The following is a 26,226-nucleotide window of genomic DNA, read 5'->3' as shown; positions in this document are numbered from 1 at the left end:
CAAGAAAATCACCCAGATTCTGAGCTAGCAGCACAATTCCACAATGAAGCAGTTATCTATGATGTAAATAGCAATCAAATAAGTGGGAGTTTGGAATCTGATGCAACAGCATTGTTTAATGGGTCAAGTGGATCATTACTGTGGGGTAATGCTTGTATACAGCAACAGACTGATATAATGAAAGTTTATTTTATTATTGTTTAATTAAAGAGTGATTTAAATCACGTAATGTAAATTAATTTTATCATTGTTTAGTTAAACTTAGATTAAATTACAATTATTTGCTCATACATGTTTACCTTGCTAACATAAAGACAAATATTCTTTACATGTGTACAAAGTATGCCACATGCCTGCTCATATTACAAAAAACCGTGCGCCCACTTGAGGCTTAAATGGACTACATCCACTGCTTCATTGCTTCTTTGAAGTGTCATACATTTACTGTAACAGTTAGGAGAATCAAGACATTCCATATCCTGATATTTTCCACAACCACACCTGGCATCATATTCATTTATAAGGCCCCATTTGATCAAATTTGGCTTCACTAGTGCTTCGCTTGTTCCGACATAGTTCAAGCTCCTTCAAATTTCATCTCGCAAGATCTAACTGCTGTGTCTAGTGGGGTTTTAGTGTTCCAGGTCCACAGGACCTGCCAGATAAGATGTGGCATTCAGTGGAAGTATGCTTAAATTTTTCTTTATGTTCGTGACCATTTCTTTGGGAATTAGGGTCTATAAGACTAGCTGTTTTGCTGCATATTTGTGATATGGCTTCTGATGGTAGTGTCAGGATGAGCTTCATTCCATGGTGTTCATATTATGAAGTCACTGTGAAAGTTCTGCATTTGATTGTTAGTAGATCTATGTTGTTGCATTTGGTCCTGTTTGTCTATAACTATATCCTGTTTTGTGAAGATTGCTCTGGTGTATTTAGGGTGTGGAGTTTCTACAGCTAAGCACATTCTCTCTGTTCCTCATCTCATTTTTCCTTCATCTCAGTGCGTTTATTGAATGCACAATCTGTCCCATTTTTGTGTGTGACTAAGTTCCAGCAGAGTTTGTTGTTTATTTTAGGTGATTCCCTTGATGTTTAGGCAAGCAGTGGTCAAATTTGGCTTTGACAAGTGGCATTTCTCTATTTCGTTTTGCTCTGATTTATGCTTGTGGAAGGATTGCCTGTTGCTTTTTATCACAATGTTTCCACGGCACACCGTTATTCTGTATTTGGAGGTTGCACATGTGGAGGCCACTTGCTCCCGCCCCCCCCCCCCCCCCCTTTTTTCCATAATGCAGCTGTGGCAGAAATGATAAAACATTGAAATCAGTGGCCACCTGATGGAATGAAATCATCCTCAATGTGGCTGGAAATGTTGTACCTAGTGATAAACAAATACAGATGCATGAGATACACTTTGATGTTTTTGTGTTTCTAGCAAACTGTTAAGGTCTTGTGCCGACTAGATGGGATTATCCTTAGGACATATTTCCTGCAAGACTTAAAAATACTGTAGAAACATCTCTTTATAAAACTGGAGATAAGCAAACCATGTACGAGGGTTGGAACTTAAATAGAGGCAACTTTTTATTAATACCGATACAAAAGGGTAACATGTTTGCACCTGTTACTGTCATTCAGAGTAACCACCATCGTTGTGTAGAACCTGTTGCCAGTGATGTGGAAGGCGTAGTATACTGTTAGCAGAGCCTGTTCCGTTGATGGTGTGAATGGAGCGGTCTAAAGTTATGGTGATTCTTGTGTATGACTGTGATGGTGTTGTCCTAATGCATTACATTCCTCCATGGCAGACCATCAGTGCACAGTATTACTGTTCGTTTTTGAAACATCATCTGCAACCAGCTTTGCAAAAGAAGCTGCAACACTTTCTGAACAACCCACCCATCATTTTGTGTGACAATGCACAGGCGCATACAGTGCAAGCTGTGGCTGCTCTGTTTGGTCGATGGGACTGGGAAGTACTGTACCATCCAACATACTCCCCGGACGTAAGTCCTTGTGACTTTGATTTGGTTCTGAAGATGAAGGAACCACTTCATGGCATTTGATTCAGAACTGTTCCAGAGATTCGACAGGCAGTAGACCGCTCCATTTGCATCATCAACAGAACACGCTCTGCTAATGGTATACTGCACCTTCCACGTTGCTGGCAATGGGATCTACACAATCTTGGTGACTACCTTGAAGGACAGTAACAGGTGCAAACATGAAACTCTTTTGTCTTGGTTGTGAATAAATAGTTGCCACTATTTAAGTTCCAACCCTCGTATAAATAAAGAGTTATGTTGTTTCTTCCAGTCTTTTCAAGTTTTTGAGAAAAAAATCTGTCATGAAATATGAGCTCATTTTCCTGAGCAGAAATTGTTAACTAACTGCCACTCAGTTTGACTTTCATAAAGAATTCTCAGTGGAGGAAGCCATATGGGTGTCTCAAAAAGGAAGTCCTGACCGAGCTAAACAGGAAAAGATTCAGTTGGCAGGTTGCCAAAATCTTTGATTGTGTGGATCTAAAATATTGTGGAATTCATAGAGTGGTTACACAAGGTTCAGTACTGGGTCCATTCCTTTTCATGTCTTAATAAATAATCTTCAATTACTTCAAAGAATGATTCAAAAACTGTACCATATGCTAATAAAGCAGTTGTACTGGTCTTGGCTGGAAATCAGTGTTAACAGACACAGATCAACAGCTGACAGTTTAATTCATATTAATCTCATAACTAATATTATGCAACTTCATGCAAGTAAAAGTGACCTGCTAATATCAGAAGTAGACATTAACTCTCACACATTGAATGAAACACTGCGTGTAAAATTTTTCTGGGTCACACTGGGTTACAAGTTCACTCCTATAAAATTTAATCAAGGAACTGAGTTTGGCACATTGTAAATTTAAACCCAAGTGTGTTGACTTATTCTGCATGTTTTCACTTACTTTTGTTTTATGCAATTGTCTTCTGGGACAATACATCTAAAGTTAGCAATCATTCAGCAAAATTGAACAGTAAGAATATTATATATAATAAAGAATTGCACACTTTGCAGAGGCCTTTTTAAGTACCACCACAAACATAGTGGCACAGTGCTAACTACACTGTACTCAGCTTTAGGACAACAACCATCTTGTTGCCATTTAAATTTAGGTTTTCTGTGAATGGTACCTTTGAGAAGGGCACAATGAATTTCCTTCTGAAATGGAGTTTGTATTTAGTCTCTAATGACCTCCTCATCAACAGGAAATTAAACACTAATCTTTCTTTTCTCTTTATTGATCTTAGAATTTCAAAACTCTGTTCCAAATACAGGTACTCCGTAATGTTTTCTTTTGCCAATCATAAAAGCTGGGTTTTGGGCAAACTTGGCCTCTTTGTGTAGGGTTTAGACTGCTGTTGGATACTCAATCTCTCGTCTAATATAACTAAAATATTGTGAATTCCTACCAATGCAAAGAAGAATGATAGCTATTTCTTTGAAGCTTATGATTTTATACATGTCAATATTAAACTACCCATTGCAACCCTCACCTTAGGGCAAACAACATTTATTGAACACAAATAAATTTTCTGTAACAACAGATTCCACTATCTACAAGTATTAGTCCATGAAACTGAACAATAATAGTTCTTGATATAAATTAATTTAAAATCTAGTCTTGTCTGACAGTGATATACAAGTAAGTTCAAACATTACTACTTCATTATGCATGCAGAAGGAAATTATTATATTAAGCAAGGTTCCACTTAAGTATTATGGTAATGGAAACAAATATGCTCATCAGCGAAAGCACTATACAGCAAAAGTATAAATCAGACCAGGTAAACAGGAGCAGTTGTCATTGTTCACTTGTAGAGGCAAAGTCAGATAATAGCATCTGAGACCAAATCAGCTACTGGGGGGGCCTTATATTTACCTGCTATGGAAGTTCACATGACATACCTACACTCACGATCATAAATTAAGGATAATGCAGATACATGGGGAAACAACACTCTGGTGGGCGGCTTGTGGGATTAAATCACATTAGGGTATGACCATGCGGTGCATTTGACCTGTGGTCGTCGCATTGTGTCACTGGCAGCAGTCCAAATAAGCAGATGTGTGTTGGTGCATGTCAGAGTACAGTGTGGCGAGTAAGTGTGCAGACGTTTTCAGACATGCTAATGGTGACTGTGTTTTGAAAATGGCTCAAAGAACACATATTAATGACGTTATGAGGGGTAGAATACTAGGCGACTGGAGGCTGGTCAAAGACAGCAGGCCATAGCATGGGCCCCCCATGTGCCACAAAGTGTGATCTCAAGATTATGGCAACGATTCCAGCAGATAGGAAACATGTCCAGGTGCTACAGTATGGGATGTTGACAGTGTACAGCTCCACAGGAAGTCCGATATCTCACCATCAGTGCCCACAGACGGCCACGGAATACTGCAGGTAGCCTTGCTCGGGACCTTACCGCAGCCACTGGAACAGTTGTCCCCAGACACACAGTCTACAGATGACTGAACTTTATTCGCCTGGAGACCTGCAAGGTACATTCCACTGATCTCTGATTACAGGAGAGCCTGTAAAGCCTGGTGTCAAGAACACAGTACATGGTCAGTGGAACAGTGGTCCCAGGTTATTATGTTCATGGATCAGTTCAGGAATAGTCTGAACAGTGATTATCATCGGGTATTCATCTGGCGTGAACCAGGAACCAATTATTCACCCCTTAATGTCCTTGAAAGGGACCTGTATGGAGGTCATGGTTTGATGGTGTGGGGTAGGATTATGATTGGTGCATGTACACCCCTGCATGTCTTTGACAGAGGAACTGTAACAGGTCAGGTGTATTGGGACATCATTTTGCACCAGTATGTCTGCCCTTTCAGGGGTGCAGTGGTTCCCACCTTCCTCCTGATGGATGATAATGCACGGCCCCACCAAGCTGCCATCATGGAGGAGTACCTTGAAATAGAAGATATCAAGCAAATGGAGTGGCCTGCCTGTTCTCTATACCTAAACTCCATCCAGCACGTCTGGGATGCTCTCGATCGATGTATCGCTGCATGTCTTCAAACCCCTAGGACACTTCGGAGCTCCGACAGGCACTGGTGCAAGAATGGGAGGCTATACCCCACCTGATCCAGAGTATGGCAACCCATTGTGTGGCCTGTGTACGTGTACATGGTGATCATATCCCATATTGATGTTGGGGTAAATGCACAGGAAACAGTGGTGTTTTGTAGCTTGTGTGTTTCAGGATGGTTTTCTCAACTTATCACCAATACTGTGGAATTACAGATCTGCGTCGTGTGTGTTCCCTATGTGCCTATGCTATTAGTGCCAGTTGTGTGTAGTGCCATGTTGTGTGGCACCACATTCTCACATTCTGCAATTATCCTTAATTTATGAGCATGAGTGTAGTATACCATGGGCTTTTCTGTCACAGATGACCACCGATTGAAAGTGGAAACATTTACGCTTACGACGTTTTTGAGCATGGGCCACAAAAACCAGACATAGATTGTGCATATGTTCTTCTGACATGCAGCTAGTGAGCATAATATCACCGAGGTAGTTTACACAACATGGAATTCCTCCAATAGTTTGTCTAAGAATTCTTTGGAATATGGCAAGAGTGCTAACCACATCAGAAAGCAAGATGTTATATTGACAGAGAATAAATGGTATGATCAAGACTAAAACCTTCCTTAAGTCGTCAGCAAGAAGTAACTGATAATATGCCTTGGCTAAATCGATTATAGAAAAGAGTTTGACTCTTTTTTAAAAAAAAAAAAAAAAAAAAAAAAATCACCTGGTTGAGACAAGGTATAAGAATCAGTGTGTGCTTTTACATTATTGGTTTGCTTAAAGTCACCACACAGTCAAATAGACTGTAGCTCTTCAGCGAGGGAGGGGTCTTACTTTCTTAAAGATTGTGTATGTGGATCTCCTCATCTGGGGCTAAGCAAATCTTATGTCATACATTAAACTTTCTGCATATGACACCTCTTCGACACACACACACACACACACACACACACACACACACACACACACACACGTGCCTTACCCTTACATTCAGCTTACATTATCTATTCAGGCGATCAAAATGTGCAATTCGAGATTCATAGCGACTTACAGGTCTGACTTGTGATGATGTAAGAATTGCATTCTCGCCCCTATCACGTGTATTTTGTTGGAAAAATAGTTGGATAATAAAGAAAATATATTAGACAATGGCAACACAGACACATTAAAAATGGCAATAACTTTTGAACCAAGTAAATACCAATAATAACCTACCTACGGATTTGTAGTCAGCAAAAATGCCAATTGGTATTCTCGACTTTTAACATCACTTGCTTGAAGCTGCAGCATGAGACATTTTTTGATATCTTCTTGAACCTTTTTGAATGGCTGGCAGATCCTGTGACTGCTGCTGTGTAGAACTGGTTAAGTGCTTGATGATTTCTGATGCTGGTTTAGCTGTCAGTGCCAAAACTCAAGAAATGTTGCATTTGGCAAACCAATTTGGGAACCTCCTCATCACCAACATTGTGACCCTCACTTTAGGGCCAACAACATATACTGGATACTAATGAACTTCACGTGGCAACAGATTAAAATATCTATTAGGCCATGAAACCAAACATTGGTTCTTGATAGAAGCAGTATTTCCTGACTGAAAACCATATGAGTCCAAGCACTACTACTTTGTTACATAAGCATATCAAAATTATAATACTAATTCAAATTCCATTTATGCCTTGCGGTGGGGAAACCACTCGCTCATCAGCTGGAGCACCATACAACACAAGTCAAAATTAGCCCAGGTAATCCAGTTGTAGAGGTGAAGTTGGATAATAGCAACTAAGAGCGAGTGTTGGCAGGTGTGTGCAGCACATGCTGTGATGCCAAGATTTCTGCTGATTAATGCCATCTGGCATACAATGAAACACAAAACAAATACAAAAGATATGAAAATATTATTCCCATATAAATAATGGACCTTCCTGGAGTACTTGAACTTTTTCATATCTTTCATTTATTACTAAACTAGAAAACACAACTGCTTCAACACACACTTGCTCATTTGTAGATGACTAGGAGACATAACATTTCACACCTTTAATACATATTGAAATTTTCCCAATAAGTAATTCTGTCAAATTCTGTATCCTTTCATAGTGAATAACATGGTTAAGCTACTACAAACAGCATAGTGAACGCATTATTGTGGCCAAGATAGATACGAAGCCCACACCTACCACAGTAGTACAAGTTTATATGCCAACTAGCTCTGCAGATGATGAAGAGATTGATGAAATGTATGGTTGGATAAAAGAAATTATTCAGATAGTGAAGGGAGATGAAAATTTAATAGTCATGGGTGATGGGAATTCAATAGTAGGAAAAGGAAGAGAAGGAAACATAGTAGGTGAAAATGGAATGGGGGTAAGGAATGAAAGACGAAACCGCCTGGTAGAATTCTGCACAGAGCATAACTTAATCATTGCTAACACTTGGTTCAAGAATCTTGAAAGAAGGTTGTATACATGGAAGCAGCCTGGAGAAGCTGGAAGGTTTCAGATAGAATATATAATAGTAAGACAGAGATTTAGGAAGCAGGTTTTAAACTGTATGACATTTCCAGGAGCTGATGTGGACTCTGACCACAATCTATTGGTTATGAACTGCAGATCTAAACTGAAGAAACTGCAAAAAGGTAGGAATTTATGAGATGAGACTTGGATAAACTGACAGAATCAGAAGTTGTAGAGAGTTGCAGGGAGAGCATTAGGGAATGATTGACAAGAATGGGGGAAAGAAATACAGTAGAAGAAGAATAGGTAGCTTTGAGAGATGAAATAGTGAAGGCAGCAGAAGATCAAGTCGGCAAAAAGACAATGGCTGATAGAAATCCTTGGGTAACGCAACAGATATTGAATTTAATTGATGAAAGGAGAAAATATAAAAATGCAGTAAATGAAGTAGGCAAAAAGGAATACAAACGTCTCAAAAATGAGATCGGCAGGAAGTGCAAATCAGCTAAGCAGGGATGGGTAGAGGACAAATGTAAGGATGTAGAGGCTTTATCACTAAGGGTAAGATAGATACAGGCTACAGGAAAATGAAAGAGACCTTTGGAGAAAAGAGAACCACTTGCATGAATATCAAGAGCTCAGATGGAAACCCAGTTCTAAGCAAAGAAGGGAAAGCAGAAAAGTGGAAGGAGTATATAGAGGGTCTATACAAGGGCAAGGTTCTTGAGGACAATATTATGGAAATGGAAGAGGATTTAGATGAAGATGAAATGGGAGTTATGATACTGCATGAAGAGTTTGACAGAACACTGAAAGACCTAAGTCGAAACAAGGCCCTGGGAGTAGACAACATTCCATTAGAATTACTGATAGCCTTGGGAGAGCCAGCCCTGACAAAACTCTACCATCAGGTGAGCAAGATGTATGAGAGAGGCAAAATACCCTCTGACTTCAGGAAGAATATAATAATTCCATTCTCAAAGACAGCAAGTGTTGATAGATGTGAAAATTACTGAACTGTCAGTTTAATAAGCCACGGCTGCAAAATACGAACACGAATTCTTTACAGATGAATGGAAAAACTGGTAGAAGCTGACGTCGGGGAAGATCAGTTTGGATTCCGTAGAAATGTCAGAGCTCATGAGGCAATACTGACCCTACAACTTATCTTAGAAAATAGATTAAGGAAAGGCAAACCTACGTTTCTAGCATTTGTAGACTTATGTAAAGCTTTTGACAATGTTTACTGGAATAATCTCTTTCAAATTCTGAAGGTGGCAGGGGTAAAATACAGGGAGCGAAAGGCTATTTACAATTTGTACAGAAACCAGATGGCGGTTATAAGAGTCAAGGGGCATGTAAGGGAAGCAGTTGTTGGGGAAGGAGTGAGACAGGGTTGTAGCTTATCCCCGATGTTATTCAATCTGTATATTGAGCAAGCAGTAAAGGAAACAAAAGAAATATTCGGAGTAGGAATTAAAATCCATGGAGAAGAAATAAAAACTTTGAGGTTCACCGATAACATTATAATTCTGTCAGAGACAGCAAAGAACCTGGAAGAACAGCTGAATGGAACGGACAGTGTCTTCAAAGGAGGATATAAGATGAACATCAACAAAAGCAAAACAAGGATAATGGAATATTGTCAAATTAAATCGGGTGATGCTGAGGGAATTAGATTAGGAAATGAGACACTTAAAGTAGTAAATGCGTTTTGCTATTTCGAGAGCAAAATAACTAATGATGGTCGAAGTAGATAGGATATAAAATGCAGACAGGCAAATGGTGAGGAAAGCGTTTCTGAAGAAGAGAAATTTGTTGACATTGAGTATGGATTTAATTGTTTCTGAAAGTATTTGTATGGAGTGTAGCCATGTATGGAAGTGAAACGTGGACGATAAATAGTTTAGACAAGAAGAGAATAGAAGTTTTCGAAATGTGGTGCTACAGAAGAATGCTGAAGATCAGATGGGTAGATCACATAACTGATGAGGAGGTATTGAATAGAATTGGGGAGAAGAGAATTTTGTGGCACAACTTGACTAGAAGAAGGGATCATTTGGTATGTGATATTCTGAGGCATCAAGGGATCACCAATTTAGTTTGGACAGCAGGGTGGAGGGTAAAAATCAAAGAGGGAGACCAAGAGATGAATACAATAAACAGATTCAGAAAGATGTAGGTTGCAGTAGGTACTGGGAGATGAAGAAGCTTGCGCAGGATAGAGTAGCATGGAGAGCTGCATCAAACCAGTCTCTGGACTGAAGACCTCAACAACAACAACAACAACAACAACACTGAGGAAACAGCAACTTTTTAAAAGTAGTAGGTTTCATGCTAATTTACTAGGTTAAGTTATCTAACATAAGCACAAATGATCTTAAGTGTTGTGGTGATAGTTTATTGTTAATAGTGTATACAGCTTACAGTGGTAAGAGTTGCTTTTATGTTGTTAATGCATAACTTGACTCATTCCACATTTCTGAAGGTTCGCCCTCTTGGTGATGGAATGCATGCCACACTTGCCCTCTCTTCTCACAATGTATCAACATATTTAGACTCTCTAATGTAAATTTTACTTAACTGTAATATCTTTATTAGATAGATCTTGACTTTGCCGGTGTATGGACATCAGATAGTGGTGTGTGTAAAGTTACATAAATGCTCTGTTTAAAGTATTAGATAAAATCACAGCTGAATAGTATAGCTGGAGGAGCAATGGCCTTTTTCAGAGTGGCTGTTTTTCTCCTAATATATGTAGGTAATGTAATCTGAAACATTTACAATTCATATCAGCGCACACTCCACTGCAGAGTGAAAATCTCATTCTGGATTTACAACAATTATCAGTAGATGTAGATTAGGACTATTCATAATTTGTTGTTAGTTTACTTTAGAAAAATAGCCAGCAATGGTCATTTATGTCAGTTAATGTATAACTCCTTCATGATGGAATTTACCAAACATAATGTGTAAAGTAATGACAAATGGATGAAATATTCTATTCTCTTGCTGCCTCTCATTTGCTTGTAGCAGTTTTCCATTGGTATGGGACCAGTCAGTTTACTTTCTCTTTCTTATTTCTCTGTCTTGATCTTTGTCATTCTTGTTGCATTTGCAAGCTACTGGATAATTATTAATCAATTGTTCCTTTTAATTTGTTTTTCAAGTTCGTTTTTTATCTTGCATTTTAATTAACTTCCATCATTTACTTTTATTCCTTTGTAGCTGCTCCTCTTGATTTGTACACTGAAAGCCGAAGAAACTGGTATACCTGCCTAATACTCTGTTGGGTCCCCACGAGCACGCAGAAGTGCTGCAGCATGACATGGCATGGACTCAACTAATGTCTGAAGTAGTGCTGGAGGGAATTGACATCACAAATCCTGCAGGGCTGTCCATAAATCTGTAAGAGTTCAAAGGGGTGTTGGTCTCTTCTGAACAGCATGTTGCAAGGGATCCCAGATATGCTCAATAATGTTAATGTCTGGGGACATTGGTGGCCAGCAGAAGTATTTAAACCCAGAAGAGTGTTCCTGGAGCCACTCTGTAGCGATATGGGACATGTGGAGTGTCACATTGTCCTGCTGGGATTGCACAAGTCCGTTGGAATGCATGATGGACATGAATGGATGCAGGTGATCAGACAGGATGCTTACATACGTGTCACCTGTCAGAGTCATATCTAGATGTATCAGGGGTGTTGTGCAGTCATCAAGGGTACACAAGTGGGCCTTCAGCTCTGAAAGCCCATATTGGTGATGTTTTGTTGAATGATTTGTACACTGACACTTGGTGATGGCCCAGAATTGAAATCTGCAGCAATTTGCAGAAGAGTTGCACTTCTGTCATGTTCAAGAATGCTCATCAGTTGTTGTTGGTTACGTTCTTGCAGGATCTTTTTCCAGCCGCAGCAGTGTCAGAGATTTGATGTTTTACTGGATTCCTGATATTCATGGTACACTGATGAAATAGTCGTATGGGAAAATCCCCACTTCATCGCTATCTCGGAAATGCTGTGTCTCATCGCTTGTGTACCGACTATAACACCATGTTCAAACTCAGTTAAATCTTGATAACCTGCCATTGCAGCAGCAGTAACCAGTCTCACAAATGTGCCAGACACTTGCTGTCTTATATAGGCATTGCCGACCACAGCGCCTTATTCTGACCGTTTACATGTCTCTGTATTTGAATATGTGTGCCTATACTAGTTTCTTTGGTGCTTCAGTGTATTTGCATCTACATATTATTATTGTCTCTACTTTTTTAGTTTCTGACAGACAACATGTATTCTAGATGTGATACCTGCTTGTTCACATTAGATATGTTTAATTGAGATAATTATTGTGAAAATATGATGTTATTTTCTCCTATGTACCCCGTGAATGGCTTTAAATGATGTAGAATTATCCATTGGTTATCCCTATTATGATTATATTTTCAGTTCAAATCATGGACTAAATTGTTTTATAGATTTTTAATTGCAATTCTTGACAGTTTTCTTATCAGTTTGCAATATAGGTTCAACAGCCCGCAATTATGTCATGACCATTTTGTTTTTGGTTTTCTTAATTGGATTACACATATAATTACTAAAAATTATAATGCTAAACTGAAAAAAATCTTTTTTTATAATAGTCAAGCAATTGGCCAATGGGAAAAGTTGTAGGAGGATCTGGTGCACTCAATTATGCCATGTATATTCGTGGGCATAAGAAGGATTATGATTATTGGGGAGACAGAGGTAATGATGGATGGCATTACAATGATGTGCTGCCATATTTTAGAAGAGCTGAAGAGCAACGTGGGATAAACATAAAAGACTGTAAGTCAGAAAATTAAATTTCTTCCATATCTCATATTTAATGTGTAAAATAATTAATAATTATATTTGCAATCATAATTATCATAAAAGTGATTTGTTCAGAAGCAGTGTAATGATTTGAGGGGATATAAGGAAGTTCACATGGAAGAAAATAAGCTAGTCAGTGTGACTGAAATATCCTGTCCTCCCCACTACCAGAAATTAAAGCTCTCATTGACTATGTAAACCTATTGATGGAGTACTGCTGCTATTGTGAAGGATAGACCAACATTTTTTTGAGTGGTTAAAGGAAACCAAGCAAAAATAATTTTTTTTATTGGTGAATTCATCCATTCATTGTGTTCTAAAGGTCTCATCAGGAAGGAGGACATTAAGGCATGTGGAATAAGTTGAGGTATGCATTAACAAAACAGAAGCAACTCAGGAACATAACTGTACACTGTATTTACAACTGACTGTTGCTGTACTGCTTAATGCTAAACATACTCTTGCTGCTACTCTGAAATGAACTGCTGATCCCTCAGATATTTAATAGCTACTGTTTATCTTCTGCGGACAGGTGTTGGTCGGTGCGGATATTTGTTGAAAAAGTGGGGTTTCTCCCAGGACCCCAATTGTGAGTGCGGAGAGAGTCAAACCATGCAGCATATAGTTGAGTGCGACGTACACGGACTTAAGGGAGGAAATCTGATGGACATACATGTGATAAGTGACCAAGCACTTTTGTGGCTGGAAACCCTGAAAATTTTATTGTAAATCATTGTTAATGTTAATTTAAATTTTTATGTTGATGTTTGTAAGTGTATCACGCTTTGCCTGTAGCTGAACGAGAAATAAATAACTTAGTATTTGTTCAGTATGGAAATTTCTGGAACAATGTAAATAACTTGGGAGCGACTTACACACACACACACACACACACACACACACACACACACACACACAAAAAAAAGAGAGAGAGGTACTAGTAGGGATATAAAAGGAATAGAAGATAAATGGTAGCTAATTAACAGAACTAAGGACTCAGCAGTTCTTTTCAGTATTTTAGCTAATGTTGTGTTGTGTATTTTAACTTGGTATTTACTGTATTACGTTGGTATTTTTCAAATAAAATGGTTAGTTACGCCTTCACTACCAATATCTGACTGGATTATGCAACTACTCATCATGCAGACTTACAATGAATTGGCTATGTAGCTAACACGTATTTTCAGTCCTTGAGTCTAGATACTCAGATAATATGCAGACAGAGTGCCTACTGCGCTGTGTTCTTTATTTTCCTTTGGACTGGCAGGAACACCCAGTTTCTTACTTTATGTTGGAAGAGAGCTAGTTGTGTTGTGACCAGGCAAAATTACTTTCATCGGGCCACAACTGTGGGTTCTTTGATTGATCTGGGAGAATGCTCATCAAGCTAAAACATTGAAATATTAGTTCCTTTTTTTCACATATATGAATAAAAGATATACTTAACTTTGCCACAGTTCTTTGCAACAAGATTGCTTGATAATTTAAAACTGTCGTTGGTTATGAAAGCATCACTTGATGCACTAAGTAACAAACTGTTCCCGTGAGGTACAATGGTCAACATTTACAAGAGTGTAAGTTCATCTGAAAATATAAAAGTCACTGTCCTATGCAATGATGTTGTCTGCTGTTGCTGAGGTGTCAAACTGGGGTTGAATTCTTGCATGTTCGACACTATGTTGACCTCAATGTGAGGGTGCTGCTATGCTGAGAGGGAGATAGGGTCTTCAGGAGCACCTCCCATGTGTTGTTATGGATTGCAGTGAGACGTCCCTAACATCTGTGGTATAGATATGTGTTGCTGACTTTAGTGTGGCACTGTGATCTCTGAATGATACAGCACCACAAGTTGAATGCTGTTGCACCAAAGTATGTAACTCCATCCAGTCCATAGCAGAGAGGCAAAGTTAAGACAAAAATTATTTTTGTCTCTTGTTATGATATTGTAGATTACATTTCCACTGAAATTGATTTTTATTGTCAGCAATAAAAACCATTCAGAAATAAATGTGCGGGGAGTCAATGTAGAATTTTAAGAACCTTGATAAGGCTTGTCAAAGATGAACACTTCTTTCCTTTACACAATATTCTTATTGATGTATTATCCTGAATAAATACTCCATTTGTGTCAGTTGCACTGCCACAGAAAATAATTCTGTAAGACAACAGGAAGTTTAAATATGTAAAATAACCCAACACAATTGCCTTTTCATCGAGAGGCACTTCTTCAAGCTAAACATGCTGCACTGAGCTTCTTGATTAATTTATCTATGTGTTAACTCTGGTTTAACTTCTTATTGATCTGAATTGCAAGATATTTTACACACAGTTTGTCATTTACTGTATGACCATTAATACCTGCTTCTGGTCCTATAGTTTGAATCAAATAACTTTGCATTTAACATATGGCAATACCAGGGGGAAATGTTGTCAATGTGCAATCAGCCATGCTTGATCAGGCTCTGCAAAACAGGCAAGTGGCACTCAAGAAAGAGCTGTGATTTGCTGGCAATGGCTCCTAACAGTTGACGTGCAGAAACCTTAGTCACAAAGTTATTAAAACTAAGTCATTTTCACTTCTCTGAAATAGTCTTTGCAAGCTTAAGACTTATTTATATGCTGTCAACCAGAAGTAGGTCTATTCATCTATCATCAGGATTGACTCTGGTAACACTAAGTTTGAAACCTAGCTCATGTCATCAGCAAACATAGCAATTTTTGAACCGTCCTTTAACATCATGACTATGATATTTAGAATTAAGAATGAAGAATAAAGTGCTTTACCCCAGTGAAACATCTTTCAGTGTACATCAAATTTGGTACTTTTATAACTTGCAAGCTGCAAACAGGTTGCACTCACATTTGACGAGATGTGTTTGTTGCTGTAAAATTATTATTTGCAATGTTTCCATGTGGTTGATATTATTTGCAATGTTTCCATGGGGTTGATCATGCCAATGCCACAAGCAACTGGATCAGTCATACCATTTGCAGGTGATGGATTTTCAGGGACTGAGTCAACATTGTGATTTCACCTGCGCAAACCATTCTTGGAAACCTCATATACATATTTTTGATTTGTGACATGATGGTCCAATTGACACCTAACCTGGAAGTACATATTGCATACTTCAAGCTGGTCATTACTTCCTTGGACGATATTTTGAAAATTGTGCATTCTTTCAAGATCATGAAAATGAAAGCCTTATGGTTCATACCCAGATGACAGTGGTTCAGCCACCACCAAGGGATTGAAATTCACGTAAGTCCTTTTTCTGATGGCAGTCACTTTGGATATGCCAGTGGCCTCTGAGCAGCCAGTCACATGGTGTCAGTGTAAGCAGTGGGGTCTTCCGTCTTGTCCTGACTCTTTCACATCACACAAGTATGCAGACTATCCAGATTGCTAGTTACACTGCATCCTTTGTGGAAAGGATCGTCATCTCCTTACTGTCTGCCATCAACCATTGGGACAGTCAAGCCCCAGTAAAAACTTGTGTCAAGGATCAGTGCATAAATTTCAGTCCATTGTTACCCTGGGCGTTCCTCTCACCATCAAACTATTTATTAATCTCACAATTGCACATCAGAGCATTCGTTTCCAAGTAGACACGAGAGCGACAGTTTGCCTGTTGAACCTCCCAATACACGCTCGTCTGGATTACCCAGTGTTGGCCCCGCCCTCCCGCATGTTGGTTGCATATGATGACTGACCATTACCCCTCAGAGGTCAGTTTACAATGACAGCAGTGTGCAAGGAGGTTACATGGTTGATAAGGAATTTGTTGCCAATAGCCACTTGGCTGTAACCCTTACAGCCTGGATGCTTTCTCTCTGTTTGGGTTCTCCATCACGGACAAAGTTCAGGTTGTCTTGGCCACAGTTTCCTTCTAGGAACTTGATGACCTTTCTGTCATTCTCGCATCTCTGTTCAAACCGGACTTGAGGTGTGCCACAAATTTCGAAACGCATATTTCTCTCTGCCCGTATGCAGTGACCCATTTCTGTTGGGCACACCTGCTTCTGCTGTCCCTATGGATGGCAATTAAGCTTGAACTCAGTCGCCTTCATGAAGCCAGGATAATTGTACTTGTCGGAACTAGTGCTTGGGCCAGACCCCTGGTGGTGGTCAAGAAACCATATGGCTCCCTTTGGCTCTGTGAAGATTTTGGGTCAACAGTCAGTGCCCAGGTACATATGGAAACCTTCCCCATACCACATCTGGAGGAACTCCTCACATAGCTTATTGGCCGTAAATATTTTTCTAAGGTAGAGCTTGCCAATACTTATTTACGGATTCCACTAGGTAAGGAATCACAATGCATTATGGTCATCAGGATCCACTTTGGCTTGTAGAAATACAAATGTCTGTCCTTTGGGATCCACCAATCACCCAGGGATACCTGGAACAGTTAACCGTGTCCATTCCTGCTGATACCAATTGTGTATACGACTTAACAGTTATGGATGCTATACACCAAGACAACCTACATAACATATAAATGCTCTTTACTATGTTGCATGCTGCTCAAGTGCCACCTACAAAAGTGCCCGTTTTTTCAAGAGGAGGTGGAATACTTTGGACACTTGATAAACAAAGACGAGATTCAACCCACTGACTGCAACGTTTCAGATGTTTACTCTCTCCCATGTCCCCAAAACCTACTGGAGCAGCAGGCTTTTTTGGCTATAGTGAATTATTATTCTAAATTGCTCCCATGTGCAGTTCGATTTATGCACCCACTCAACCAGTTGCTTAAGAAGGGAGTTCTCTTCTGGTAGTGGGCTGCCTGTGAGCATGCTTTCACCCAGTTGAAGCACATATTACACTCGGTGCTCTGCCTTATGCCCTTTCTGCCTTCACGCCCCCTTGTTTTGGCTGCTAACACTGGCCTCTAACCATAGAGTACAGTACTGGCACAATGTAATGATGATGGTACTGAACAATCCATTGCCTGTGCATTGAAGACACTTACACCTGTTCAAAGAAACTTCTCACAGATTGAGGACTAAGTTTACATCATCACTGACCTCAAACTGTTGGTAGTGCTATTTGGGACAAACTCTCAGTTTCCAGAGCTTACAGCTCGAAGGTTCCAGTGTTGGACTCTTTTCCTTAGTTCTTACAATTATACGATTAAGTACAAGCCTACCATGCATCATGCCAGTGCTCCGGACCAGCATTTGACCAACAGGAGATCTGCTGTTTTCATATTGATATAGAACGACAATGCACGTTGGGTGGGTTTCCTGTCACTGCTACTCACATTGCCGCAGACATGTGCCATGACCCTATCTTCTGGCATGTCACGCACTGTGTGCTACATGGGTGGCCCACTTATTTTTCCAAATCAGCTGATCAGAACTCCAGGTCTGGGCTTGCCTTTCTCATTATTTGTCTGTTATCTCCAATGTTCTCCTGCTGGATGCAGAGATGGATAACCACCCTGTTGTCATCCTCACTACCTTACACCCTCATATCTTGGAACTCCTCCAGTGTGGGATTAGGATATGTCATGTTTGAAAGCCCTTGTCAGGAGGCATGCCTACCAGCCAGGTCTGAGCAAAGATGTGGAGGCCTTGGTGTGCAGCTGTTCTCCATGTGCCCAACATCAGGCTGCTGCTCCTCAGTCTTTCGCCCCTGGCTCACTCTCCACTGCCCCTGGGACCGCATTTGTCTGGGCTTTGGTGATCCCTTTCTGGGCTCTGTGTGGCTCATTGTCATGGATGCTTATTCCAGCTAACCCTATATGGTTAACATGGTGTTCACCAGTAAAACCATCACACTCAATACACTTACCCAGATTCCCACCATTGAAGGGTTTCCCTGCACCCTTGTGTCCAACAACAGGTCCCAATTCACCATGATGACCTTTGAACAGTTCTGCAATGCCAGTGGCATTACACAACTTTTTACCCCACCTTGTCACCCAGTCTCCAATAGCTAAGTGGAGCAGATGGTGCATATGTTTAAACAGCAAATATTGAAAGCAGTGGATACATCCATCACAGTGGCGATCACAATGTTCCTGAGCAACTACAGGACCACACCTCGGCATGATTGCAGCCTGGTGGAGCTCCTCCATGGGCAACAGGCATGTACTCTCTTCCACTTCATGGCACCACATCCTTCAGAACCCTGGATGTGACACATTGGATGATACCCCCCAGGCTCAGCAGTCTGGCATTTTCCTGTGGACCAAAACCTTCGTGGATGGTGGCTACCATGGTGGCCACCCATATGCAGTGCCTATTTCAGCTGATACTCCTTGGGCTTTGGAGCATTGGCTCACCAGTCAACTTCGTCCCCACTTACTGTTTGCACCACCTCAGTGGGCCACTCGGAGTTGGAATGCCCACCCTTATAACCCCTCAACCACATGGGTACCGTTTGTGCTCCACAGCACCGTCAGCAGTTCCCGTGGATGTGGGTTTGGAGGATACAAACTCACCACAGCATCCATCCCCTCAACAGTTGTCTCCCACACTGATGTTCCCCTGTGCATTTCGGACAGCCCATGTTCCTTCTCCCATCCAGCAGGCTCCTCTGTCAGGACACTAACTGTCTCACCACTTCACCTTCTGAAACATGGTCATGGGAACTCCATGCTTTAGGTCCCATGTCAGGGGGATATGGTATCTCCACCTGATGAGTTCAAAAGCCTAACAGAATGCATGGATCTAGATGACAACTGCTAGGCAGCACTCCTAATATTTGCGAATGCTGCTTTCACCATCTCAGCACTAGGTGCAGGTCACACCCCATGTGCCGACCTGTTGGTGCCCACAGCCATACTATAAAGCTAGCAGCACAAGGGCCAAGACTTAAGTTGTGTTTCGAATACTTTCTCATATTGTTCCTTGTACCCAGTGTTCCTTGGTTCCAGATATTGCTATGTCTAGAATCTCAGTTTTGGTTTGCTCTCGAGACTTGACTAATTATCTATGCCCTCAGCTGGACATCCAACATCTCCCGGTTGGGTCCATTTCCGTGTACTATAAACAACTACACACATATTGCTGCTCACCCACTCTGCAGTTATTGGCTTCACCAATATTTAAAAATACCATTGCCTACCTCAGCAGCCACATTAGTTACCACTGACATGTGCAAAATAAATTAGTTCTCTAAACTATCTCTCCTACAATGGTGACTATTAAAGTTGATACTAGAAAGAATAGCAAATAACAAAATTTTTTTTGGTGCATGTATAATACAGTAGAAAGAAGACAGTCAATTTTTGACAAAATAATTTAACTGGATAGATAAAGGATCTACTCATCAAGTGGTGGCAGAACACACACATAAAAGAAGATTATAAAAAGCTTTTGGAGCCAGTGGCTCATCCTTTAGGCAGAAGGGTTGAAGGGGAAGGAAAAGGACTGGAGAGGTCTAGAAAAATGGGTAGATTTTGGGAGAGTCACCCAGAATTGCGGGTCAGGGGAGACTTACCGGACAGGATGAGAAGGAAAGACTGATTGTTGCAGACTGCATCGGATGGAAATCTCTATTTTTTATCTATCCAATTAAATTACAGTAGAAAGAAGGTAATTTTGGAGTACATAGGATGTGAAATTTAGTACAAAGAGCTGCCACATCTGATAGTATCACTAGATCTAATCCAGCTAGGCACAGAGCAAACTGAGCTTGGATGACATACCATACTACTTTTACTCTATGCCAGAATTCATAAATCATGGTGACTGTCTAGTGGTGATGTGGTGACCGGAAGCTTTCAATGAGTGAGACATCTAGTGAATGTGCTGACCAGGGCTACATCAAACCCCCTCTGTATCAAGGTATGGTAGGACTACACTGGCAGCATGCAGTTTTACATTATGTTGTTGACAATAACGTCATGTACTCTTCAAAGATATGGCACAGCCTTGCAGTTTGACATGTCAGAAATGTAACAGCTGCTGTCCAAATGACCAATTATGCAAACCAGAGGTGCTTGTTTTGTGTACCAAATGGCACCCCATAACACTGTGCCATTGCTGGACCTGTGTGAGGATGACAAATGCAATCTGGCACCTTTGTTCTTCTTGACTCCTTCACTTTTGGATCTGTCTTTCATGATGTGTACGCCGAACTGAGACTCAGCTGAAAGGCAACATGTGCCATTCTTCTGTCCAGTGTTGGCACTGAATGCATCACTGTTATTTAGAATTGGATGCTTAGGAGTTATTAGATCTTAATATAATTGTTGTCTCAGTATACCATTCTCCAAATACCAAGTTCAAAAATTTTCTCATCCAAATGGAATTTTGCCTATGCTACTTAATATGCTTGAAATCAAAAATTGCATTGTTTGGGTATTTCAATGTTCACTTTGGTACAGAGAGTACTAAGGAGACAGATTTATGAACATAGTAGCCAGTTACAGACTGTTGGTAGCAAACCATTTCTCAATCAGAAATGATGCCTGTCTTGACACTGTGATCACAAATTTAAATTTTTGTTATTGTCCAACGACTGTATTTGACCCAGTGATCTATGACCACAGAGCATAGATCATGGAAATTTATACAAAAAGAGCTAATAATCAACCAATTGCTTCCTGGCATTTTAATTGTGTGTTCACAAAAAGGGTCATCAATAAGGACACATTAAGTACTTTTCAGACAGCACCATCTGTAGTAGAGTGGTAACCTTGATTACAGGAAACAGCAGTGGTTGATGCATTTGAAGAGTTTTTCGAGACCATCAAAACCAAATTTTACTATATGCATCCACATAAGATGGGAAAATGTCCTACAAACATTTTACAACCCAGACAAAATATGGTGAAAGAAAAAGGATGATATACGAGTGAAGTGAAAAATTAAAATGCATTATACTGATCATTACAAAACAGTAACTGCTCCCAGTGCAAAGGAAAAGTTTTGCAGCAGACATTTACAGGGAAAAAGGTTCTATAGAAAGGATATAGGAGGAGCCAAAAAGAAAAGCATTGATAGATTCATTGAAGGTGTTCACAATCCCATTTAATGAAGCCTGGAACCCAATCAACGCATCTCTCCATTAAGCCTGTGTAGCCCAGATGACTTCAACAATTATTTTATTGACACTGTGAGAAAAACTATAAGTGCAATCCCTGGTGTGAATATAGATCCCAAAGCTGCTGTAATAAATTAACTGAAGGGAAACAAGAGAGAGATAATAAAGACTGTAAAATCTAAAGTGTAACCCAGACATAGTAGCAAGCTTCAGACCAATATTAATAATTCCAGTCTTTGCTAAAGTCATTGAGGCTGTAGTGAAAGACCAAATCTCAAATTACTTTGAAATTAATGAACTCTACTCGGACACACAGCATGATTTCCAGAAAGGTAAATCTACAACAGTACCAGCACTAGATCTGGTTGCTAGGATAAAGTACAGTTTTGAAGAAAAAGAATCTTTAGCAGGTCTCCAGGGAGCTCATAGTTCTTTCACGAGTTCGTGCGTGGCACACATGTGGTGCTGAGCTATTGCAGTCCATTCTTCCTTCCCTGGCTGCACTTCTTTCACTGTGCCCCTCCCCGTCTATCCTCGCTCTTTCCCTGGTGTCCCTTCCTTCCCCTATCTCAGTGTTCTGATTTATGTTGACCTGGCAATCCACCGGGTTCCCTGTATTGCTTCCAGTTTTGTTCCTCCTGTCTGTTCTCTTCCATTCTTTATGGTGTTTAGGTCTCTTCTTGGCGTTTGACCTTCACTTATAAATTTCCTGTTTTTAGAGTGAGCCATTTGGGGAAGAATTCTCTCCCTAGCGTCTGTGGCACGGATTCTCCCCCCCCCCCCCCCTCCTGTCCTTCCCCTCTTCCTTCCTCGCTGTAGCCCCGCTCCTCCACGATATGCCACCAACATTTGTAGCCAGGCCATGTGGTGGGGCTGTTATGTACCCCTGACAGCACAGATCACACTACTGATACCTGAGCTGTTCCCTCCCCACGTATGGCAAGAAGTGATTACTTGTCTCCCTAGAGCATGAGAGCTCCCGGCAATGGTCATCATGCCAGGTGGCCCTTGCTGTGTGTGGGTGGCACCCATGGGGAGAGCCCCTGATTGGAGTGGGTGGTATCAGGATGGATGCTTGATGCATGAAACGTATCAAGCTGCAAAAATCTGGCCATCCTCAAATGATTGTCTCTTTGAATGGTAAAGGGTCATTGAATGCTGCTTTGTGTGACCTGGCAGCCTATAGGGACACATTCACTGCCGGAAAGCCATTGTATTTTGTGGAGAATATCAAGGACAAGTTTGGTGAAGTGGAGTCTCTCAGTAAAATGCAGTCAGGCTCCTTGTTGATCAAAGCTTCTTTTGCCACACAGTCTGCAGCACTTCATGGTTGTGATCATCTTGACACTGTCTGAGTGTCTATTACCCGTCACCTGTTTCTAAAATGGTACAGGGAGTGATTTTTCCTAGGGACCTGCAAACTGATGAGGAACTCTGGGCTAATATAGAGAGACACGGCATTCATTTTGTTCAATGTGTGCTGAAGGATCTTAAAGACAACTGCACCAATATCGGTGTATTTATTCTGACTTTTGAAGAAGATATTGCTCCCAGAGAAGGTCAAGGTTATGTGCTTCTGATGTGACAAGAAGCTGTACTTTCCACCACCCATGAGGTACTTTCGGTGCTTGCATTTTGGGCATATATATGTCTTCCCACTGTATGGTGGATCCCTTGTGTGGTGATTGTGAACACCCACTCCTTGAGGAGAGCTCCTGTGTTCTACCACCTTAGTGTGTCAATTGTCATGACCACCATTCTCCTTGCTTACCAGATTGCTCAGCTTACAAGAGAGAAAAGAAAATCCAAGAGTACAAGTCCCTGGGTCACCTATCTCATACTGAGGCTTGCCAAAAATATGACTGACTCCATCCAGTGTCACTTTCTTCAACTTTTGCCTCTGTTACATCCTTTCCCCTCCTAACTCTTCCTTACCTCAGCCCCATCCCCCATCCCCCTCTCCCCTCCCCCCTCCCCCTCCCCTGCAGTTCCCATGCCCTCCACTCTGGGAACCCCCCCCCCCCCTCCCCGACCGAAGAAGTGCCCTTCTTCTTCGGCACCTGGCAGTGATGATGGGGCTCCCACCTGGGACCCCTCCCCCTGGCATCTCTCAGGCCGGCAGCTTACTACCACAACTCAGCCATGAGACACACTGTATGTGCGCCCCAAGTTTGCTCACTCTCTTTCAGTTCTGGATCCAGCAGAAGCCTGGCCTCTGTCTGAGCCCTGCCCTCTTCCAGAAGAAGAAACGTAAGTCCCAGGTCAAGCCTCAAGCCCTCAGTGACACTGGAGGTCCCATCTGCCCCCTCACAACCTGAGTCCAACATCTTATTATGGATGTCACTCCATCCTTGTCAGTTAAGACCACTGACCAAGTGACATGACCTCCTCTCAGCTTCTTTGTGTCCAGCCTGGACTCTTGCCACACAGTAATCCTGTGGAATAGCAATGGATATTATCATCACCCATGGCAAATACAACAACTTGTTTCCTATTATTCTGCATTCTGTCTCGCTCTTCAAGAGAGGCACTTCTATGATGACCACTTTCCAACATTTCATGAGAATCGAGTGTTCTGTCGGAACTGTGCTGTCCCCAGGATAGCATCTGGAGAGGTCTTCCCTTTGGTTCGTCCGAATATCATAGTGACTGGATCCCCCTACATACCAACCTGGAAGCGATAGTAGTTAGAGTACAAACAACCCCAGCAATCACCGTTTGCAGTGTCTACGTCCCTCCAGTTAGGCCACTTCCTTAAACTGAACTGTCTACCTTAATACAGCAACTCCCAGCCCCATATCTCCCTTCTTGGGGACTCCCCTTGGGGAAGTGCCACTTCTGTGGGTAGCAGTCTTCTAATTGATCAAACTATTATAGACTTTGGTTTGTGTCTCCTCAGTGATGATTCCCCTACCACTTCTATGCTGCTCATGGCACCTTTACTGTTATCAATCTCATCATCTCCTCCCCTGCTCTCGTGGCTTCCCTACATTGGTCAGCTCATGATGATCTTTGTGAAAGTGACCTTTCCCTGGTGATTTTATCATCCCCTGGCTTCCACCAGGCAGACAAGCCCCCACATTGAGCATTCTGCAGAGCCAATTGACCTTTATATATGTCTGCTGTGTGATTTGACACATCTCTCTAAAATTGCATTGATGTGGCCGTGCAGTACATCTGTGCCACTGTTCTTCGTGCTGCTGGCACTGCTATCCCCATATCCACAGATGTCCCTCGTTGTCAACGGGTACCGTGATGAGCCAAGGATGTAGCAGTTGCTGTCCAAGACCACCAATGGGGGCTACAGCAATTTAAACGACACCCTTCACTGACCAACCTCCTTGGTTTTAGCTTCTCCATGCCAAGGCTCGCTACCTTATCAAGAAGAGTAAAAAAGAATGCTGGGAGTGCTATGTTTCCTCCTTGGGAATGTATGATTCTTTGTCGCTGATTGAGCTGAGCTCCGTAGCCTTCTGGGCTGCCACCGACAATCAACTGTCCAGGGTCTTATCCTCTAGAGTGCTCTATGTACTGACCCATTGGACCTTGCAGAACAGCTCGTGACACACTTTGCGACAGCATTGGCGTCCTCTTCCTATCATGCTACCTTTCTCTGCCAGAAATGCTGAGTTGAACAGACCCCCTCCAAACCCCTACCAAGCTGAATCCTATAATGAACCCTTCACTGAATGAGAATTCTTGTAGTCTCTTACCTCTTCGCATGACGTGACCCCAGGCCCAGATTCTGTCCACAACCAGATGATCCAACACTTGGACGTTGCCCAGAGGCAATATCTACTCAGGGTCTTCAACCGCATTTGGCTCATGGGTGCCTTCCCTTGCAATGGCAATACAGTATAGTTATCCCCATCCGTAAGCCTGGAAAGGACCCAATGCCTCTTGACAGCTACCGCCCTATTAGCCTGATAAACATACTTTGTCAACTGCTCAAGAAGATGATTAACTTCCGATTTTATTGGGTACTCCCATATCAGTTACCCTCCTTGACTGGGCTCTTGTGACCATCTTCCAAATTTTTATCATCGAGTTTTTATCCCACTGGCTCTTCCGGGTTCAAGTTGTCACTTCACTCAGCACCCCTCGAATTCAGGAGAATAGTATCCCATAGGGTTCTGTGTTAAGTGTCACACTCTTCCTCATACCCCTCAATGGGCTTGTAACCTCTGTTGGGCCTGTGGTTACCTTCGCATTATATGTCACTGATTTTTATATCTGGTGTTCCCACTCGGTAGCATCTGTTGAGCTCCTGCTCCAAAGTGCCACTGACAGGTCTCTGCATGGGCCGTTTCCCATGGCTTCTAGTTTTCTCCGATCCAGAATTTTATTTAGGTGACCAGCTCCTAGAGGTTGTAGAACATTCCCATTTCTTGTGCGTTATTTTTGATACAATGTTGATGTGGCTGCCCCATATTCGCCACATGAAGACTAGATGCATGCGGAAACTTAGTGCACTCTGCCTCCTGGTCCACACATCTTGGGGTGTGGACCACACTACTCTTCTCCATCTTTACCTTGCTCTGGTCTTGTCCAGACTAAATTATGGTAGTCAGGTTTATGACTCAATGGTTCCTTCCACTCTGAAAATACTTGACCCTGTTCACCATTGTGGGGTGCATCTAGCTATTGGTCCCTTTTGCACTAGTCCCATTGACAGTCTCCTTGCAGAATTGGGGTATCCCCCTCTACAAAATATGATAGAGCCAGCTCCTGGTTTCTTACGCAATCGCCATCACTGATTCGCTGACCATACCATGTGCCCTGTTGTCTGCAAATGAGGGATGTCTCCCTCCTGATAACT

General features: G+C 41.5%; 1 protein-coding gene across 2 annotated transcripts in view; it reads left to right on the top strand.

Annotated features, from left to right (window-relative positions):
- The window catches only part of LOC126161908 (glucose dehydrogenase [FAD, quinone]-like), a 181,560-nt gene that overhangs the window by 64,860 nt on the left and 90,474 nt on the right, over nt 1-26,226 (top strand). For both annotated transcript variants that reach the window (XM_049918069.1, XM_049918070.1), the window contains exon 3: nt 12,193-12,379. In XM_049918069.1, coding sequence (XP_049774026.1) covers nt 12,193-12,379 — 187 coding nt within the window. The remainder of the gene's footprint in view (nt 1-12,192; nt 12,380-26,226) is intronic.

This window comes from Schistocerca cancellata, chromosome 2, assembly GCF_023864275.1.
Source record: "Schistocerca cancellata isolate TAMUIC-IGC-003103 chromosome 2, iqSchCanc2.1, whole genome shotgun sequence".
NCBI lineage: Eukaryota > Metazoa > Arthropoda > Insecta > Orthoptera > Acrididae > Schistocerca > Schistocerca cancellata.
The sequence above is the reverse complement of the archived record's forward strand: the minus strand, read 5'-3'. Positions and strand labels throughout refer to the sequence as shown.